Below are 21,870 nucleotides of genomic sequence, written 5' to 3'. Positions count from 1 at the left end.
TTGCGACATAGTGGGATACGTTACATCCTACCAATATTAAAAGCGTTTCTTAATGGTGGTACAAAATATATTATACCCAAAAAATTCTTATAACATATAAATTAAATGTTTATCTCCGAATTTTTTCAGAAAAGTGTGTGCAACAATCTATTTAATGTTTCCATTATACGTTAAGAAAAACAATTTTAAAGTTAACCAATACACAACCACGTTATTTACATGACTAACCTAATTACAATGTCTTCCACTCTTAAAAATTAAAATTTGGCGGTAAAAACCATCACAACCGCTCGCGAGTGTCCGCGGGAAAAACCGCGGACGCGCGCGACTAAACCGCTTTGTGTAAACTACAGAAGTGGTCGCGATTTATCGCCACGGCTAAAAACCACAACCGCGCACGGATAAACAGCTACGGGTAAAACCAATTTTACTGTAAGTTTTTCAGAATTACTAAAACAAATAAATAATTCTGAAATAAAGTGGCAGATGAATTTATAAAGTATTAATTTAAGTTAAATACAATCAGAAAGCAGGAGGTATTAGGAGGTTACTTTGAGGCTATTTTATTGAACCACTGCCTCTGTAGTTATAGTAAAAAATATTCATGGTAAAATTAAAGTTAAAAATTAATTTTATTTTAATTAACCAAATTTAATATCATAAATATTATTTATATATTAGAATGGAAGAACTCCTAAGTCTGATGGTGTGAAGATCAACGATTTCCCAATTGATTTATTAACTGTTTTACCTAAAGCACCAAGAATTGCATCGGAGTTTCCTGCTTCTTGGGATTGGAATATTTTTAATGATAATATCAATAAAGATAAATCGGTTAACAAATCAAAAATTAAAAGCATGTCTATTGAAGTGCGTCTTCAATAATGGTTAAATTAATAGGAAATATTTTTTTACATATTTTTAATATTTTATAGGATTCAAGAGCAAATGTTCTTCCAACTTCAACTGCATTAAAAGATATTACAAAAAATAGTGTTGATATTAACAACAAACAAAATATTAATATTGAAAATACCAATAATGTCGAAAATGTTTTTAAATGTGAAGACAAAGAAAAAAAACATTATGAAAATGAAAATAAAGATCATATATCTTTATATCCAAAATCTGAACTAGAAAATATCAGTCATAATAGTGATAATGTTTATAAAAAAGAAGATAAAGAAAAAAAAAATTATGAAAATGAAAAAAAAGATCATGTACCTTTGTATACAAAATCTGAACCAGAAAATATCAATCATAATGTTTATAATAATGAAATTAAAGAAAATAATGATCCTGGTAATAAGGATAAAAATTATTCGTTTTTGCATACTTCATCAAAAGGAGAAGATATTTGTGATAAAAGTGACACTGTCTCAAAATCTAATAATTTTACTTTGGGAGAAGTTAGACAAGCTTTGAATAATGGAATGTTGGATGATATTTTACCTATGGGTGGCCCAGTTTATCGAGTTAATAGTTCGAAAGATACAAACAATATTGGACTTTTTGTTAATGATAGTCAGGTAATAAAGTATTTAAGTAGTATAAATTAACTAATGCTATTTGTATTATTTGAATATTATTTAAAAATGTCCTATAGTTAAATATTTTATTGTAAAATATGTACATTGTATTTCAGTCTTACAGGCGTTTATAATACGAGTATATAAATAAATAAATTATTCGTAGTATAACTGCAAATATTAATACGAGTGTTATATTGTGATAAATTAAAGTTATTCTACATATATATTACAATGTAATAGAGTCTAAAATATGGTTAGATATTTGATTTATAAGTGTGATGATTTTCATAATATTATTTTATATTAACATTTATAACAATAGCATAATCTTATATCATAATATTATGATTATAATGGCTATAATAATAATTATAATTGTATTACAATCGTTTGATTATAAGTAAATGAAAAAAAAAATTATAACAGTCTGCATGTAAATGTTTATTGTTGTGGATAGCTTATCTTTAATATAAATCCACAAGTAAATTATATTAGCTTTATTTATATTCTAGACCAGGGATCACCAATTAAAACTTTCCGTGTCAATTCGGGAAATTTTCGCGGGCCATAAAAATTCAAAGCACATACTATTTATTACAATATGCCAATTGGCCAAAACTATTTTATTTCTAAATATAAAAAAATATACACTTAACTAAAACTAATAAAAAAAAATTACATTTAATATTTTTAAATTAATATTTTTAATGAGAAAAATGTCAGATCTTGCTCTCAACTAGTTGCTTTAGTTGGAGTTATTGTTTGTGGCCCCTATCTTCATCATAATTTCAGTGTGTTCATTGGTGAGCCGGGATCAGAATTTGTTTATTAATATAAGTGATTTTTAAAAAAGCAGACCGCATCCTGTTTTCTGAGAAAATTTTTCAGGACCCACGGATCAAACATCTCGGATCTTGTAAAAATATGTTAAATATGTTTATCTATTTTTAAAGATACACTAAACATTATATATTTTCACTTATTTAATTAGTATTCTAATATTATTTATTTTTTATTTAATTTTTTTCTTTTCTCTATTATATAAGTACCAAGTCTGTATATTTTTTTTTAAATTTTTTCAACTCTAGCTAGTAGAAATTTTACCATTCGATAATAACTATAATTACATGTATATTATAATGCTTACTATAATCTTATAATCTCATATCAATCCTATGTATCTCAATATTGAAATGTATATTGTGTCTTTTGGAAACTCACAAGGTGGGCAGTCCGCTTAATTAAGTTGTTATATATATTAACTCAAAAAGAAAGAATAGGAAAAATAAGAGAGATGAAATAAAAAAGGAGTATGAAAATAGATGATGGAGAGAGTAAAATAAGGCAAGAGATAAAGTAATGAGGAGTATGGATAGAGGACTGCATTGTTTACTTTTTTCTTTTTTAAAAGAGAGCTTTAGAGGTCACAAAGGTTTGAGAGCCGATCAGTGCAACTGAGTTGTCTTGGAAACTTAGAAAAATAGCACTTTCTTATCTCGTAATCGGTCTTGAGATGTCGATTACCTGGGCACTTATGATTAAATTTATTAAGTTTGAAATAAAATCAATTAGATATAAGATTTTATGAACTGATACTAGACACTTTTAGGTACTTAAACAGAGAATGCAAATTGTATAATTAGAATGAAATATGAATTAATCGGCAGTTGGTACACATGCTAAGATAATTTGCCACGAGGAACTCCTTGGAGGATCTAGAGAATGTGTTGTATAGAAGAATTTAACGAGATAGTTATTTTATTTAAGATGGTATTTTTTAAGAGTTGACTTATACAAGATCACAATGGTATACCGTTAGGTTTGGATATTATTATTTGATTTAGGTATGTTCTCTGTGCACGTGTCGAAAGACCCATTGTTTATTAATTTTCTAAAATACAATTATCTTTTATAATGTAAATTATTATATGAGTATAACAATGATCACAATACATTTCATGGAAAATACACTTGATAAATAGGTACTTACATGCAAATTATATGTTTAATGTATTTTTAAAAAATTATATTTTATATATATTACTATTGATTTTATAATACACATCTAATCAACGATTTTACTTATATTCAGGAACGCCAAAATTCAGCTCAAAAAATTGTAAATAAAGGTGATTTAAATAAAATTGCTGATTATATATTGAATGGTAAATATGAAAAGTTTATGACTTTAAAATCTGATATGATAGAAGTTCAAGATTTCCTTGATAAAATACCATTTTATGTAGTACGTATTTAATTATTATTAAAGTTATTAAAATTTTAATTATTATTCAAATATTAATTTATTTACAAAGGTATAATAACCTTAGAAAATATATTTTTAATTAGAAAAGTAACGTTATAAAGGTGATTTTACATTGTAGATATTAAAATTATCTTTTTTAAAGCAGCTCCAGATATAATTAGATAATATAAAAACATTTTTAGGATAAATTTTGTATATAGTTCAAATCTTAAAAGTTAATGAAAAAATTTGTAGTGTAGAATTTTTTTTTTATTAATTTAGTTCAGAAACTCTTTGTCTTAATAAAAAAATAAAGATATGAGACGATTGTAAAACAATACTTTTATAGAATCTTCATTACACCCATAATCCAATATTTAAAATTTTATATTTCTTTATGAAGTTAGTTTTATATATTTAATACTTAATGTTAACTGATTTAATTTTTAATTGGATGGTAAATTTGAGTAACAATTTGAGTAACGATTATTAAATTTAAGAAATTATTTATTTATTTTTTTATTGATTTTGAAAAGATACAACTTTTGCTTCAGCAACTTCAGCATTACATTAGAAAAAAACGAGAAGCAGTAAAGAAAAATATTATAGTTTGAATGAATTAATCAAATAATTGTATACATTGTTGACTATATTAGGTTTAATATTTGTATTGATTTGAAGAATTTAATATATTATTCTCACTGTTCAGATTAGGGCCGATATTAGTTTTATGAATGACTGATTACTTTGAACACCAACCAACCAACCATGGCTAAGTTTATTTTTTATTGAAATAATTTGTAATTAGTTTTAAATACATAGAAAAAATAATACTTAAGGAAAATCTACGAAAATTATATTTAAAATGTAACAATTTAAAATTATCAAATAATATACATTATTATTATAAAATCATCTAATTATAACTTTTGAATCATTAATTTTACTTCTAAAATAGGTGTGGGTTAAATAAAACTTATTTGCTCAAAAATGTCAATATATCTGTGGGCAGTTGACAGAAAAAAAAATTGTCACCTTTGCAATTTTAAATATTTTATCTTTTATTACTACTTTATTTTTCTGATAACTAAACTCTTTATAGATCAACATAAAAAAAAAATAACATCTAATACTGGAAGAGGATGGGAAAATTACACCTTAACATGCCAGAACCAAACCTGTATCATATTAAACTAATGTTTTATTTTTTAATCTGAAAAAATCTATTTTTTTTTTTCAGAATAAAATTGACCAGATTCATCGTTGCTGTGCTATAGGAGACTTGGATGGACTAACACAGGTTCTAGATCGAAGAAAGTTCTGTTTAGCTCGTGAGTCTAAAAGTGGACTAGGACTAACTCCTTTGCATATAGCAGTGATTTACGAACAATTAGATGTGTTTGAATACTTAGCAAATAATTTTCCGGAAACTTTAAAACTTACTGACTCTAATGGCTGGACCCCAGTGGATTATGCGAAATTTATGCCAAACAAGACATTTTTAGATAAATATTTGGAAACAGCAAGTCATTTTGAGGTATGATTTGTGGACACTATTTGTATCAGCATTTTTACTTATCATTTTTTCTATAAGAGAAACCCAATAACCGTCGATAGGATATTTCAGATTATCAAATTGAAATTGATTTTCAAAGTTATTTTTAATAGTTAAAATCATAATGCATGTGTAACAAGATTTTTATTTTCATATGGTAATTAAAATCAATTCAAAAGTTTGTAATTATTATCAGATTTATGGAATAGAAAAATGTAGGCTACCAAACTATATCTTTAAAAATGTTAATTTTAATTATATTATATTATTCGTATAGTATTAAAAATGTTTGTCCTATTTTTAAATAATTAAAACAATCATTGTATTTATGGTATTATATATAATGAGTATCTAAATGTTGTTTGAAATAATTATATTATTGAAGTAACGAAAAGAGTTAATTCAATAGTTAAATCTTAGCTGTCTTTTAAGTAACCATTTAGTGGTTCATTAATAAAAAAAGTTCAGGTATATAACATGCATAGTGAATGATCTTAATTCTCGAAGTTTATGTAAGTATTTATGTACATATATATATTTAAATTACTGATCCAATAATATGAATTGCAAAATTACTCATTTATGCTAAAATAAATATTTATCAATCATTTTTTTAAAGTCATATATCAATTTTATTAATAGTTTTATGTTACCCACCTTTGTGGGTTATTCTGTCTGTCATCTTATAATTTGACTGTCAATTTGGAAGTGATTAGAATAATTTAAGATTTGTCAGTCATGTAGAAACTTTTGTTGTTAGTATGTTTCCATAGTAATAGTCATGAAATATTCACAGGTACTTCAAACTGATTACCATACGCCGTTAAATGTTAGAAATAATGACGCCATATTCGAACCAAAGAAGATACGCAATGCTTTAGGTTACACAATGGATGTAAAAAAAATCAGTGATATAGAAATGGACGGTTAATATAAAAATAAAAGTTGCTTAATAATATAATAATTTTTTTTATATATTATAGAATCTTCTAATGGCTCTGGAAAATTACTCTCAACGGTTATGAGTCCGAGTAAATTTACCGTTGAAGACAGAGAATACTTGACTAAAGGTAATTGATAAATAATTGATTGATTAGAACCGCATAGTCAAATTAGAAATAGCATACATTCTTACACGAAAAATATTAACTCTAACTTAGTTATATTTATAACATTTTTTATAATGTGATAGTAATAACAAGTTAAAATTGTGTTCGTCATCACTAGCTATATATTAGTTAACATTGTAATTCATTAGTAAATACAAGTTATAACTAATTATAATTTATAGTAATACAAAGTTATTAAATGTATAAATACTGATTAATAATGAATGTAGGATTAGTTTAATATATAAGGTATATCTTTTTTTTTTTAATTACAATTTATTTTATACTCCTTTTATGTATAACATGAATTTAAGTATTTGTAAAAAATGAATACATCACTTTATTAGTTATTAGTAGTGTATTGTGAAAACACAGTAATAAATTAAGTTATGTTTTAGAAGTTATTAAATGTTTTTAATAATAAGTAATTTTAATTCTTGATAATTTCAATTTGATTTACTTCCCATAATTGTTAAAGTTGTTATTACATGCAAATAAATATATAACATATATTTGCACAGAATGCATACCAATGTTATTTCGATGAATAAAAAAATGTTAGTTTGACTTTTAGTTTATGTGGTATGACTGTCAAAAAATATAGTTAATCGTAAAATAGGTTTTACCTATACTTCACCTAATTTAAATTTTAGTTGAAAGTAACGTGTTTAAAATACATTTTTAACTTCAAGTGAAACATTCATATAAGTAGTAAATAATTTTTATAAAATAATATAAACTGAGATAGATTAAATCAATAAAAACTAAATAATTTAATTATATTTATTTATATTTATTATAAATATATAGTTAATTAAACTTGGATTACCGGTATGAGATAAATGTTTTTCATAAAAAAAAAAATATTAATTTAAACATTAGTAAAATTAAAATCATTTTTAACTGTACTGTTCATATGTTAATATGTTTTTAAGACCTCAGATTTATGCTTTTTAACAAAAGCAAATTAAACTAAAAAAAAAAAAGCTATAAATGTGAGAAGTATATGAAATAAGAATTTAGTAAAATCGAAGGCAGTTCAAAATATAGATGTACGAACTTCTATTTTTTTGTATAACCTCATTGAAGTAAATGAAAAAAAGAATATTTGCTTGTAGGTATTCAATAAATCCAAATATATAGGCATAATACATAACTAAAACATACTTAGTAAAGTTGTAGTTTATTAATTAAATAACTATTAAATATCCCAAATATGTCATTTTTATTTAATTTTCACTAGATGACCAGGTCTAATAACGAAAAATTAGTACCTCGTTATTTAATAATGAAAATGTTGATTGTATGTTATTATCACTAAAATGTTTGAAATTATTTAAAATAATTTTAAAACTCACATTAATTAATATATTTTGACTTGATTTAATATTATACTAATATAAGAGCAAAAAATAATATTAATTTATTTTGTTTTAAATTTATTTCAATGAAAAGTAAAATAAAATTAAATACTATGAATAATTAGTGCTAATTTTTATTATTTTTATTACTAAGAAGAAGAGAATAATTAGATTATAAAAATATAATGTGTATATGCTTATTGAGCTTTCATGAGTATTTCATATTATGCACTAAATGAAATTGCTTAGGATTATCCATTGGGGAATGTAAAAATTACCTTTAAAAAAGGCAGATATTCTCTAAAATTAATGTGAATTTAGTTTAGAATTTTATTTTTCCTGTATTTTTTATTATAGGTTATAATAATGTTTTTTTTAAAATTTAATGACGAAATATTTTGGATTTTTGATATAGTATTATAATATTACCTAAAATATGGGAAACAGTAAGATTATTAATAGTATTCAAGTATGTTATTCATATATTGTAATTAATTTTTTACAATGTAAATATATATTAATGTTAAATAAGACAACAAATGTATTGGTGTATAATTAAAATTATTAAAATTAAACATTTAAAAAATAAATATAATAATTAGCAGTAATGCTTAGTTATTATTTATAAATAATTATTGCGTATTTCACAGAATGTATTCTTAAATGAATAATCAATTACTATTTGTTAACCTTTTATATTCAGATTTTAGAAATTTAATCAAATATTATTACAATAAAGTTAATTTGTATCAAAAAGAAAATTAAATAATGTGTGTAAGTATTAACAATCTATTTAATAGTTTAATATTTATTTTAGAAGTAATCTTATATCTCTAAAACAATTATGATATTGGTTGAAACTAGGAACTATTATTATAATCTTTTTTATTCTTTTATTATTTCTTTGATTGTATTGTAATACTGTAAATGTATTTAATAATTATTTTAAAGAATATTACTCATCAGTTTAAATAATGCACGAGTAAAAAATAATTAGTTTGAAATCCTTACATTAATTAAATAATAGTTAAATCTTATTTTGATAATTAATTATTATTTAAAAATAAAATTATTGTTGTATTTATATTTTATTAAGTATGATAATATCAAACAGAAATTAACGTATATTAGTTTTTTATATGATATATTAATATACTTTCAGTATCATTATCAAAACATATGATTTCTTAAACATTGACAAAAAGTAAAATAATTTATTTTTTAAAACAAATTCATAAATATTGTATTGAATAATTATTTTTAATAAATAACATTTTTATTACGTAATATGATTTTATTATTTAGTTGATCGTAACCATCGATTATTTTTGTATATTATAACCCAAGTAATTATTCGGATTGGGAAAATATGAGTTTTCAAATAAAAAAGTTTTTGTTTCTTAATTATTTTTTTTAACTTTACGTAAATTATGGTATTTTTTAGCCATCGGAAAGCCACTTACCTCTGGATTGAATGAACTAATAAAACGTCGACCTTCTAACCCCACACTTTATTTAGCTGAACATTTGACTAATCATTTCGACGATTTGCAATCAGATCAAGAAAGCGAAGTAAGTTTGGCTAAGTTAGTATAATTTCAAAATAGAAATAATTGTAATAGTAAAATGTATTAAACTGGTTGAGATTGTTAGAAAGCAGTAATAAGTGAAATTATTTCTAGGTTGTGACCACTAAGTGATTTTATTTTAACATCAATAAATTATTTTAATATTAAAAATGTAAATTTTATAATTATTTAATATATATCACATTTAATTTTAAATAAATATTTTTCCCCAAAAATAATCTACTAGGTTCAGAAAACTATTTTTTTTTTTATACATTTTCTACTTTGAATAATTTATATATCGATTATGTTTAAATTATATGTATATTAACTAAACATGATTGGAGTAGTATATAATTAAATTTATTTACCAATATATTGCATTAATATGTTTAGTGATATAATTTATCCGTTTTATTTTCTTATTAGTAATTTAAAACGTTTACAAAAAGATACATTTATTTTGATTTTTATATATTATGCTAGTCAATTTATCATTCTGTACTTTATATTGGAATATTATAGACAGTAAATTTTCAAATCAAATATTGAGTGGTTTGTTTATGTCCATGGTTAGCTGGAATTTTCATCATTGTGGTTTTATCGCCATTAAATTGTCTTCAGGTGTTGTCACCCGACGATCAGTTACAAGGTATGTTAATTGATGATCGATCGTTACTTGGGGGAAATGTATCCAAACCATGGGATTTATTCAGTAATTATTATCCAGAGTTCAAAATAATTAGTCGAGTAAGTGATTTTGATCTGTTAATTGATTAGAGAAAATAAAAGAAGTTGATTTTATTAAATTAGGATGAATTTGGAATGAGCATGATACATTATGCTGCATCAAGAACGCATAACCGTAATGCTTTTTTTCAATTATTGCAAGAGCTTGATGTAAACATTGGACTACGAGATGAAAATTATAGAACACCTAGAGATATTGCTATGAGTTCGAATATTAGGGAAAATGTGAAAATCATCGATAAATACGTGGTTCATATTATAGCTAGAGGTAAGACATTATCAGATAACTGCTAACGTTTTAATAAAAACGCCATTATTGAAAGTTTATTAAAGTACCATGTTGATATCAATAGGTAGTAAATATACTTGCGATTGCCTCAATTAATTTAAATAGTGAACTTTATATCTAAGTAAAATATTTCAGATGTTTTTACACACCAATTTAGCAATGTAGCATTTCAAAACTATTATAATATTTAAACTATTAGAAAAATTAAATTTTTAATATTACAATTAAAATATTAAACAATGTATTATTATATAAAATTATTCTTAAATTTTTTTTATCAAGAATTAGGAAAATTTTACACTATCACCTATCGAATGTGGAAATAACGGGATTAAAACGAGACAATCTTCTAAAAACGGGATAAAAAGCGTCCCATTCGAAGTTTGTCGGGACAACGAAACGTGATGGTCAAAAAAAAGTCAATCCCATTTTGAACGGGACGTCTGGTTACCCTATAATAGTAGCCATTCAATACAACCGTAATGTTCCTCATGAATATAAGTTAATCGTATTGTATTGCTTTCGCTTCGTTATTGCTGTGCAATTAATAATTGTTGTGGTCAATATTATGATAAAAAACACTAAAAAAAATTGGTTTCGTTTCGCTGCATATACCAAAATCCATAAAAAATAAATTCGTCAACCTTATCAATTTTCTCTGGTCAAAATGAAAAAAAAATCTAAAGTCTACGTTTCACAAAATCACTTCGCTCCATTCGCCACTGATGACACCAACGACATTGCAATTATTATACTCTTGATCAACCACAGGGATGATCCTGTGAAATTGCTTCACACAGATCACAACATGGGGCCTACGTTTTCACATATTTTTATCAAAAACATTTCAAACTAATCCGCTTTCTATACGGTCTTTATCAATATTACTTATTCGAATGACTTTACCTATGAGTCAACGCCGTCAAACCTTTTCGTACAAGGTAGTAATAGGTATAAGGTCATCTAAATTTTAATAAAATTGTTGACCACTTACATGAAATAATTACTACTTTCCATTTATATACCTCTCGTCACCTTCGCACATACAAGATCATCATAAGAAAATTACACTTTTATATCTTAAATAACGATATTATTAGTGATTTGGTGGAATTGAGACACTTCTCCCTTTATTTGTTGTAGATATTTTAACACAAGATAATAAATAGGAAATCCTCAACACCACGTCGCTATTCAATACGAATATAAATATATGTAGTACATCATACTTTGTTAAAATACATTTTACTGCAATAAATTATTCTTAGAGTTGAACTATGAGTAAGTACATTAATTTAAATAATTTTTAATTTATATTATTTAATATATTTATTTAAGTTAATGTACTTACTTAAGAATATATTTATCAATTTTACCTTTATTCAGCTGTATATGTTGGTTGACTTAAGATGACATTTTGTTAAATTTAGTCAATTGTTTTGAAAATATTTGCAATGATAAAGTATAGTATTAGAGTCTAATAATTAGACTGTACTGAGATAACAATTCAAAAACCTAAATTACTAATCACGTCGAATTTTTTAAATTAAATTTCAATTGGTTCATGCAAGTTTTGTTTACAATATAATGATTATTATTGGTGCTTGTTCAATTTAAGTCAATCATCATTTTCAAAATATAAATGTATGGTTTAAAGATATTAGAAATTATTAAATTAAATTTAATAAATGATTAAAGTAAACGGGTTACTTAGTTTTATCATATAGTTTTATTTTAATTATTATTAATAATAATTAATGTTTTCTAATAAAATATAAGTGGTTTTGTGATATTTCAAAATTAGAGGTGAATATAATTTCTATTTGTACATTCTATACATAATAAAAGGCTTCTTTATCTTCTATAAGATTTATGTAGTACACTTGAAAAATACGAATATATCTTATAGACTTAAAAATATTTTTAAATATTATATAAATAGGTATTAAAAACATTCAAGGGAATGAAAACAACTAATGAAATCTATAAACCTAACTAATATTTAAATGTAATTTATTACAGTATATATTACTAATTACATCACAGAAATTTTTTTAATATTTATCCTATATATGCTGCAATTTTTAATAGGGCAGCAGGGCTTTCAATGATATTTATCCCTATAATTTTATAGTTTGATAGAATAATTTATAACAATTATGATTTACTATTATATATATATATATATTTTTTTTTTTTATTTAACAAATACGCCTCAACTACCGAGATTATTGGCGTTTCAAAATACATATTACAATTTACATATTTAAATTTTTACAAGGTGATAAGTTGTTTACAGGTGATTATTATGATACTATAAGTTTTAGAACAATACATAATTGAATGTGATGTATTTAATCGATGATGCTATATTTGATGAAGAAAGTTCGTCTCTTTGAGAAATTCTAGAAGTGATGATGTTCTCACTGTGTTTGGGGCTAGTGTTTCACACAGATTATTGGAGAGCATCATTTTATTTCTGGCGTCTTTTGTGAGGAGGCATTTAGTTAATAGATGTTTTACAGTAATCGCGGTGATACATAAAGTGCATAAACGTTGATTATTTTTGTTCATTAAATGTTCATGAGTGTATAGTGTGTGGCCAATTCGTAATCTGTCGATTATGATTTGATGATTGCGTAGGAGTGACGTGTTGTATGACCATGGGAAAGTGGTTGATTTAATTTCTCTAAGTTTGTTATTTTGCATTAATTGCCATTCTTGATGATATTTTTGATTTAGGTTAGTGCTTATTTGGTGTTTAATGTCGAAATGGGTTGTTATACTCCAGAGATCAGTTGGTTCTTTGGTTGCCTTTTTGGCTATCTCGTCAACGATTTCATTACCTGGTATATTGTTGTGTCCAGGAACCCATATGAATCTGATGTCTTATAAAAAGGATGTTCAATATTTGGGTGCATATATGGTTGTTTTTTTTTTGGGATTTTCTATATTTTTGAAAGTACTGAAAGAGTCAGTGTATATGATTGTATATTGAATATCTGAGATGGCAGCCAATTCTGTCATTTTTAAAAGAGTTAGATATTCTGCTGTATAAATTGAGTAATATGCTGGGATCTGGAGTGCTGTTTGATAGTTTGACTGGATTATTGCAATTGCAGTTCCTTCTGTGTTTTTGGATGCATCTACATTTATTTCATGATGTGTTGGAAAGGTGTTTTTAAGATCGAAGAAGTTTGGTTTGTAAATGTTGGAATAGGTTTCTTTTTTTTTTATATAAAATTAGGTTTAAATAGATGAGAGGATTTGCGGTAATTCAAGGGGGCTATTCAGAGACTTGAAAGTCGAGTTGGTTTGTAAAAATTATATTGAGGTCAGAGGCTTAAGTGGCTGCACGAGTGCCAAGATTGTTTAAATCGTTATTTTGGTATTGGTTTATTGAGTTTCTTAATATTACGCTGATCGGATTTTTTGTTGCTGATATTATTCTTTAAGAGTATTCCAATATATGTTTTATTCTTATTTTTTCTAGTGATTTTGAACCTGTGATGTTTATGATGCTAAGAACTGGGTTGCTTTTGAAAGCACCAATTGACAATTTAAGGGCTGTATTGTGAATAGAGTCTAATGTTTTGATTGTAGCTGAAGTTGCTTCTGAATAAAGTATTAAGCCATATTTTAATGCTGAAAGGATTATTGAATTGTGTATTCGGTGTAATGTTTTGCTTTTTTACTTAATGTTTTTATTATACTTAATTTGGTTCTTACTTCACCTTTTTATTTTGGCTATGTGTGTGTGCCATGATAGTTTTGAGTCAAAGGTTAAGCCCAGTATTTTTATATTAAATACTCGAAGAATGTTTGTGTTCTCCATTTTTAGAGAAGAGTTGTAGGGGATGTTTTTCTTAGAGAAAATAATGAATTGTGATCTGACTGGAGAGAAAGTAAAGCCTGAGGTTTTACTCCATGCTAGTAAGTTGTATATACAGATTTGTATTTGTTAAATTATTGTTAGTAAATTATTGCCCTTGCAAAATATATTGTCATCTGCGTACATTGTGATTTTGTTTGTGGATCTTATGATAGATGGGAGGTCGTTGATTGTCATTAAAAAGAGAGTTGAGCTTAAAGATGAACCTTGAGGGCTGCCATTTTCAAGAATGAATGGGGAAGATAATGTACCATTATTAGATACTTGTATTGTTCTATTTGTGAGGTAATTTATGATAAAGTTAATAATGTTACCCTTAAGATTCAATTGTTTCATATATTTAATAAGTCTGTGCCACCAAATAGTGTCGAAAGCTTTTTGTAGGTCGAGGTTAACTAATACCAAGTATTGATTTTTATTAAAGGTTTCTTTGATTTTATTTTCAATAATTGCTAGAGAGTTCAAAGAAGAATTATTTTTGCGGAAACCGTGTTGTAGATTTGAGATTAGATTGTAAGTTTCTAGATACCACATTAATCTTGAGTAGATGTTTTTCTCAAGTAGTTTTGTCATGGAACATATAATGGATACAGAACGGTAACTAGAAACGTGGTTTTTTGGTTTATTGGGTTTATGGATAGGTTTGATTGTGGAGGTCAGCTATGTTGTTGGGTATTGGCTTTCTATCCAGATTTGATTAAAAATCTTGAGTAGGTAGAGTTTACCGTTTTTTAGAGGGTTAAGAAAAAATATCGTGAATATATTGTTTATTTCGCAAGTATTACTTTTCTTGGTACCGAGAGCTGTTTCCATTTTTTGTAAAGTGATGGGATTATTAATATGGGCGTTATCGTGATTTTGGAAGAAATTGTGGGGTATTTTTTCTTGAGCACATTTGTATCTTTGAAAATCTAGGAGGTAGCTTTCGGTGCTACAAGTTTTTGCAAAGAAGGAGCCAAGTGTGTTTACGATTTCTAAAGGTTCTGAATAAATTGTGCCATTTTTGTTTTTGAGGGTTTGTATATTATTGTATTTATTGATGCATTTGATAGCCTTAATTTTGTTCCATATTTGTTTAGGGTTTGCTTTGGAAGTGATTGAATTTGTGTTAGCGTGACAACTCATTGTTTTGCTGTCTTTAATTATACGTCTAGCTTGAGCTCTGCGTTTTTTGAATTCTATAAAATCAGTTTGGGATTTTGTGCGCTTAAATTTATTGAAATCAGTACTTTTTAATTTAATAGATTCATTACAATGAGGATTCCACCAAGGAACTGAGGGCTTTTTACCTGAGAATTTAGCTTGTCCTATTGTTAAGTTCGCTATTTCTAATATAGCATTTATGAAACGTTGTGTATTTTTATTTAAATTAGTTATTTTTGGATTTTCAATTTCGAATGTATTTATTTTTTGTTCTAAGAGGGATGTAAATAGATTACATTCAGCTGAGTTTAATTTCATTTTGATTTGCTTACTTGAATGTCTTCTGTGTTTCTGTACGTTAAATTAATGATTATGGGTAAATGATAACTTCTATATGTATGTGATAAGATGTCCCATGTAAGGCGAGGGGCAAGAGATGGTGTTGTGAAAGTTAAATCAATCGCTGAAAGTGTACCAAAAGCTGTTCCAAAATGAGTGGGTTTACCCACTTCGATTATTTTTCCCTTGTGTTTGTAGTAGTACAGTCCCATAATTGGTTATGACTGTTAAAGTCACCTAAGAGAATGAAAGGTGGAGGGAGTTGCTGAATTATATTTTTTTAAGTCTGTAACGGTTAAATGGGATTGATTTGATAGGTAAAGGTTGCAAATTGTAATTTTTTGTTTGAGTTGAACAGAAATGGTTACTGCTTTTAGTGGAATATTTAAAGCTATTTATTCGCAAGTATATGAGTCTTTTATGAATATAGAGGTACCTCCGCTTGCTCGGATTGCGTTGGTTCTTATTTTGGTATAATTTTTATATCTTTTTATTGTGTTTTTTTGTAGCATGTAAAGTTTGTTTCTTGAAGATAGATGATTTCAGGGCAATATTTTTTTATTAATATTTGTAATTCGCTGATTCTTTTGTAGGAACCATTTAGGTTCCATAGTAATATGTTATAATTCGTGATATTAATTTGTATTTCAGATTTTTTTTTTTTTATTTTTATTTGTTATCTTCGATGTTTTCATTTTGGAGGGTCTCCAGGTTTTGAGGAGGAGGCATTACGTTAGAATCTTCATTGAGTTCTAATGGAGATGAGTGTGTAGAGTGAGAAAGAAATGAATCTGGTAACGATCTTTTAGTGCCGGATGGTTGTATAATATCCGAAGAGACAACGTCTGAGTTTGGAATCGTATCTAAGTTTAGAAGTGCTAGTCTTGATGTGGTAGAGGATGTAGGTGGAAGGTTGGATGGCGATTTTGGCCCGGAAACGATATTGGATGTTTCATGTCGAGATGAGTCGGTGTCCAATGTGGATGAAGATGTTATACGGGTATTATATGTATTTGGTGAAACGTCTAATATCAAAGGTGCTTTTATAATGGGTTGGTTATTATTTGGCTGTGACAATATGTTCTCTAGTTCAATCTGGTTTGAGCAATGAGACACAATGTGACCTTGGGTCTTACATAAATAGCAGGTTAGGGTGTCATTTGATAAAAAGATCCTTTAGTTGGTGCGTTCATAATTTATAAGCATTATAGGAGGGAATTTAATTAGATCATCATGTTGAATAAACGTTTGTCGATGAAATTTTAAGATATGAGTAAACTCTTAAATTTGAATACCGGCCCTTAAAGGTATTATTGGGCTACAAAGAGGTATGTTTATTTTGATGAATTTATTTGCGATAATGTTGGATAGTATTATTCTTTTATTCGGATTGAAAAGTTTGCGTAATTTGAACTATTGTTGTTGTACTGTGATAATTTGGTAATTTTCGATTAAATTATTTATTAATGACCGGCTTGATATAAAAATGCATAATCACCCTTTTGATATGCGGGACGCAAATAAAATGTTAGACGGTTGGACTAAATTGCCAATAGCGATGATGTTATCTTTGTGTAGGACGTTATCGTCTATATCGATTAATAATGCTTGGTCTTTTTTGGGTACCAAGCTGTTTGTAACAGTTGAGGCGAATGATTGTTTATTAATATCTATGTTGATGGAGTTGACTGAAGTGTTGATGTTGAATGCATTTTTTGGTGAGAACTGATGTACAGGTTTAGAAATTAATGTAATTTTTTGTGTATTTGATTTGGGTGTAGTAGTTGGTGATGTTTTATTTTTTTGTTTTTTACATTGTTTGATTGACGAATGGAGGGGCTTTTTACAACTGGAGGTTTTGTAAACATTTTAGTGAGATGGGCTTGCGCCCGTTGGGTATATGTGTATTAGCTAAATAATGTATATAACGAGCATATTACCTGTAATATAATGAGTGTGTAAGTGTGTATTATACTGTATCGTTAGCTATTAAAAATGGTACTCGTGAAGCGCCATATGTACGTGTAGACTACACGAAGTCTAGCAACGAACTGATTATTATATTTTATTTTATATTATTTTCTCAATATATTTTTTAAATATACTTATAGCTAATCAACTACAACTCAGCACAACTAACATTATATTATATATAATATAATTTATATAATTGTTTAAACTTATAATAGCATACACATTAAAATATATTCATAAAAAAGTAACCATTCAGACAAATAATAAAGAGGTTTATAGTATGAAAAATTAAATAAGGCAATATACTCGTATAATGTTATTTATATTTACATATATATAATTTGAATTTATTCAAAAATTTTAAAAATATTCAAAATAAGTAGTATTATTGGTATTAGTAATTCGTTGATTTTTTTTTATCTATGAGGATTTTATATTTTAATGACAAAAAAGTATTTAAAATCAAATAATGATGAGTTTTATTTATATACATAAGTTATGTAAGTATAACATAATATATATTTTTAGGCGAATGTAACAAAGTTATTCAACTTTTATTGGAAGGGTATAATCATATATTAGATTTAGACACCGATAAGGACATTTTAACATTGCCATCGAGTAGAGGTCATTCTCACATAACTACTATATTACAATGTATACCAATGTTTGAAGTAAGTTAAGTTATTAAAAATATTTTATGGTAAAGAACTTAACTTATTAACCGTTAATGAATAATAACGTATAGTATACTTACATATATTATTTAAGGAAAAGCGAAAACAACTCCATATAGCTATACGTTTTGGAGCTCAAAGTCAAGTTGAAGACATTTTGCAAGAACGAAATGATGAATCTGTTATGTTGGCTATGGCAAAAAATGAACGAAGTCGTTGTAGTTTACATATAGCCGTGTTAAGTCAAAACGAGAAAATCGTACGATTTTTAGCTAAAAATTTCCCTTCTACATTGACTGTACTTGATAATGTAATATATACATATTTATATATATTAAAGAATCATGAATTATATTTTAGAAATTGTTTCAACTATTTGTACAAAAGAATATAAAATAATTATTTCTAAAACAATTTTTCTTTTTAAGATGTTTTTATTAAATTATATTGTTTATATATTATCATATAATTTTTAAAATATAATTATAAATAATAAGCTGTAGTTATGCTTTTATGGGGCACACATTTAATTAAAAACTCTCACGATTACTTTGAAATCAGTATTTAATATTTACAACTTTTTTTCCTTTTTTTTTTTTTAATATTTCTATTTACACAGTATAATTAACTAATTTATATTAAGTGTTTATTTAAAGTTGTTTACAATTTTTTTTTCAGATTGAACGAACAGCGCTGCATTATGCAATGTCCGTTGACCAAGTGGAAGTAATGAGTACAATTTTAATAGGATGTGGTGCTAAACGTACAGCTAAGGATCTGGTAAACACGATATGTCATTAGTAGTGATATAGTTATATATATGTGTGTCGATCTAGGACAAATAAACATAGCCGTTTGGACGTGGGGACAAATGTACGTCGAAAAAAAAATATAAATAAATCAGTTAATAAAATAAATAAGTTATTTATATTTATTATAATATGTAAATTTTAATGTCAAAAATATTTATTCGAAAACTTCACTATCGCGATTTGAATTAATTAATGACATTTTACATGCATACTTGAATGCAATTTGCACACGACTAACACGGTTATAGATGTATATTGTCGTGTCTCGTATATAATCATGTTTCCATAAAGTGTGATAATTATTACAACTTGTAAAAACCAATAAGTTATATATATAGATATAAAAGGTACCTATTGCCAAAACGATAAAATTCGATAAGGTTTGATATTATGATACGATACCATTAGTTATATTATGAACATAAAATATCAATGGTTTCATAACTAATAAATATATATATATATATTTTTTTATGTCCATTTGTCCCCAAGTCTAAATGGCCACGTTCAAACAGCTACGTCCATTTGTTCATATTCGTGTATCTATGGGTATATTTGAAATATAATGTAGAAATTCTGTTGACATATTGCAGGAGTTAATAAGATATTAATATTTTACATTAAAAAGCTATGAAAATTTTTAATAATACATATAAATATTATACTTTTTATAATCGAAGTGTGATTTTGAATGATAAAATAATTTTTTCACTATTGTTACATTAATATATAAATATAGTATGTACTAGCATAACTAATTTTATTTATAGAAAGGCAGACAACCGAGTTATTATTTCATGAATAAATTTGATATTCAAAAATTACGTGAAGAAGAAAATGAATTGCGACTATAGACTTTCTAAAACAAAGAACAATGTTGATGAAGTTCATATAATTAAATTGATAAAACCTTGAAGTATTAAGTTTGTTACTATGTTAAAATGTTAAAACATGTATTTAGGGATTTGGATGTGGGATTATGTAAAAAATTGAATTACTGAATTGTATTAATAATATGCAAATAACTAAATAATATTCGAATAAAATATATAAAGCTAAAATATAAAAATAGTTGGGTAAAATGTTGGTTACTGTGTTTTTATTTAAGAAGTAAATTTAAAAAAATCATATTAATATTATAAATATAATAATTGATTTAATAAGCTTATTTTGTAACTAGATTTTTTTTTTAATAAGCCTAATTACTTTTAAATCCACAGTATCAAATGTCATTATTTATTAAAATATTATGTTTGTATATAATAATAATTATTATGATATTTATTTATTCACATTAATTGTATTAATATAATATAAAATAGTTATAAATTATTTAAACAGCTTGAAGATTATTTTACTCATTAAATTATTTTAATTTTATAATTCCATAAAGTTCCAACAATGAATAGATCTTTTACTCTAGCTTAGTGAGCACCCATCTATTAGAAAATCAATTGCTTTAATATTTTGTTAGAAAAAGTAAATTTACAGATTGTGTAATTTAAAATTAATAAAAAAAATGTACTATTTTTTTTTTTACAATATTATATTTAGATATACTAAGAGTTAAATATTTTATTTACATAGAATAACACGGTAAAATAAAGTTTTAATTTTTACCAGTAATATAAATTAGTCTGTTAAATATTTTACATATTTAAAAATGTGTCTCACTATAAAATCAATATGTATAATAATATTGATTTAAGTATCTGTATATTATCTTTGTTTATTTAGTCTATGTTTATATGTCTATATGTATATGAATAAGGATTACAGAATATTAAAGTGTTGTTTTGTATCACTGTATAGATAATTATAATTTTATAATGATATTTATAGATACATCGAAGTAGACGGATAATCACCCAGACCTGAATAGTTTGTTTTCTATTGAAAACAATTTATAATATTTGGTGAAGTTAATTTGGTGTTATAATTTAAATATATCCAAAAATTATTTTTCAATGATTAAACTTTTAGCATGTAGAAGTGTATATGTTATAAAGTATAGCCCCACGTCAACGTTGTCAAAAATCTTTTTTACACTTTATTCCTGCTTGGTATTGGTTGGTTGTCGAGTTAAGTGCCTGTCAATACTAATTTGGTTTTGTTTTTACACCTGTTCGCGTTATATCGAATATTATAAGATATCATATGTTGAAAAAATGATATATTTGAATCACGATCATGAAGTAAAATGGTTACCAAACGTAATTGAATTTGTGAAAAATGTGTACGTGATTGTGTAAAACAAGATACATTAATAGTTACAATTTTCGTATTAATAATTAGTAAAAATATTGGAGATTATACTATATAGATTTGGGTGTTGAAGTTCAATAATTTGTACATAACCCGACAATGGGAACTACAGTGTACATTTACATTCATATAAATTAATATACCTACGTTAGTATTCATGTATTTTAATATTTATTATTTTTTTTTATTATGTCATCATCATAATAAGTACTATAATGTGCATTGGCCAACTCATATTTTTAATAACAACAAATAAATTTTATTTACTGGTTATAAATTTAAGTTAAATGAGATATTTAAATATTTTCCTGGTCGTAACATTGTTTTATTAACACACAATGTGATACAGAAAATCATAA

The 21,870-nt window shown here is 25.5% G+C and overlaps 1 protein-coding gene across 1 annotated transcript in view; it reads left to right on the top strand.

Moving 5' to 3' along the window:
- Nucleotides 1-20,281, top strand: part of LOC112694444 — a 32,722-nt gene extending 12,441 nt beyond the window's left edge. Inside the window, exons 8-20 of the mRNA XM_025569907.1 lie at nucleotides 682-870; nucleotides 936-1,529; nucleotides 3,625-3,777; nucleotides 5,018-5,314; nucleotides 6,129-6,258; nucleotides 6,316-6,402; nucleotides 9,247-9,374; nucleotides 9,995-10,120; nucleotides 10,184-10,388; nucleotides 18,286-18,431; nucleotides 18,529-18,744; nucleotides 19,113-19,214; nucleotides 20,017-20,281. Coding sequence (XP_025425692.1) covers nucleotides 682-870; nucleotides 936-1,529; nucleotides 3,625-3,777; nucleotides 5,018-5,314; nucleotides 6,129-6,258; nucleotides 6,316-6,402; nucleotides 9,247-9,374; nucleotides 9,995-10,120; nucleotides 10,184-10,388; nucleotides 18,286-18,431; nucleotides 18,529-18,744; nucleotides 19,113-19,214; nucleotides 20,017-20,100 — 2,457 coding nt within the window. The 3' untranslated portion in view covers nucleotides 20,101-20,281. The remainder of the gene's footprint in view (nucleotides 1-681; nucleotides 871-935; nucleotides 1,530-3,624; nucleotides 3,778-5,017; nucleotides 5,315-6,128; nucleotides 6,259-6,315; nucleotides 6,403-9,246; nucleotides 9,375-9,994; nucleotides 10,121-10,183; nucleotides 10,389-18,285; nucleotides 18,432-18,528; nucleotides 18,745-19,112; nucleotides 19,215-20,016) is intronic.
- The last annotated feature ends 1,589 nt before the right edge of the window (nucleotides 20,282-21,870 follow it).

Source organism: Sipha flava, unplaced genomic scaffold (genome assembly GCF_003268045.1).
Source record: "Sipha flava isolate LNK unplaced genomic scaffold, YSA_version1 129_pilon_pilon, whole genome shotgun sequence".
Classification (NCBI taxonomy): domain Eukaryota; kingdom Metazoa; phylum Arthropoda; class Insecta; order Hemiptera; family Aphididae; genus Sipha; species Sipha flava.
This window is presented reverse-complemented; position numbering and strand designations above follow the sequence as displayed.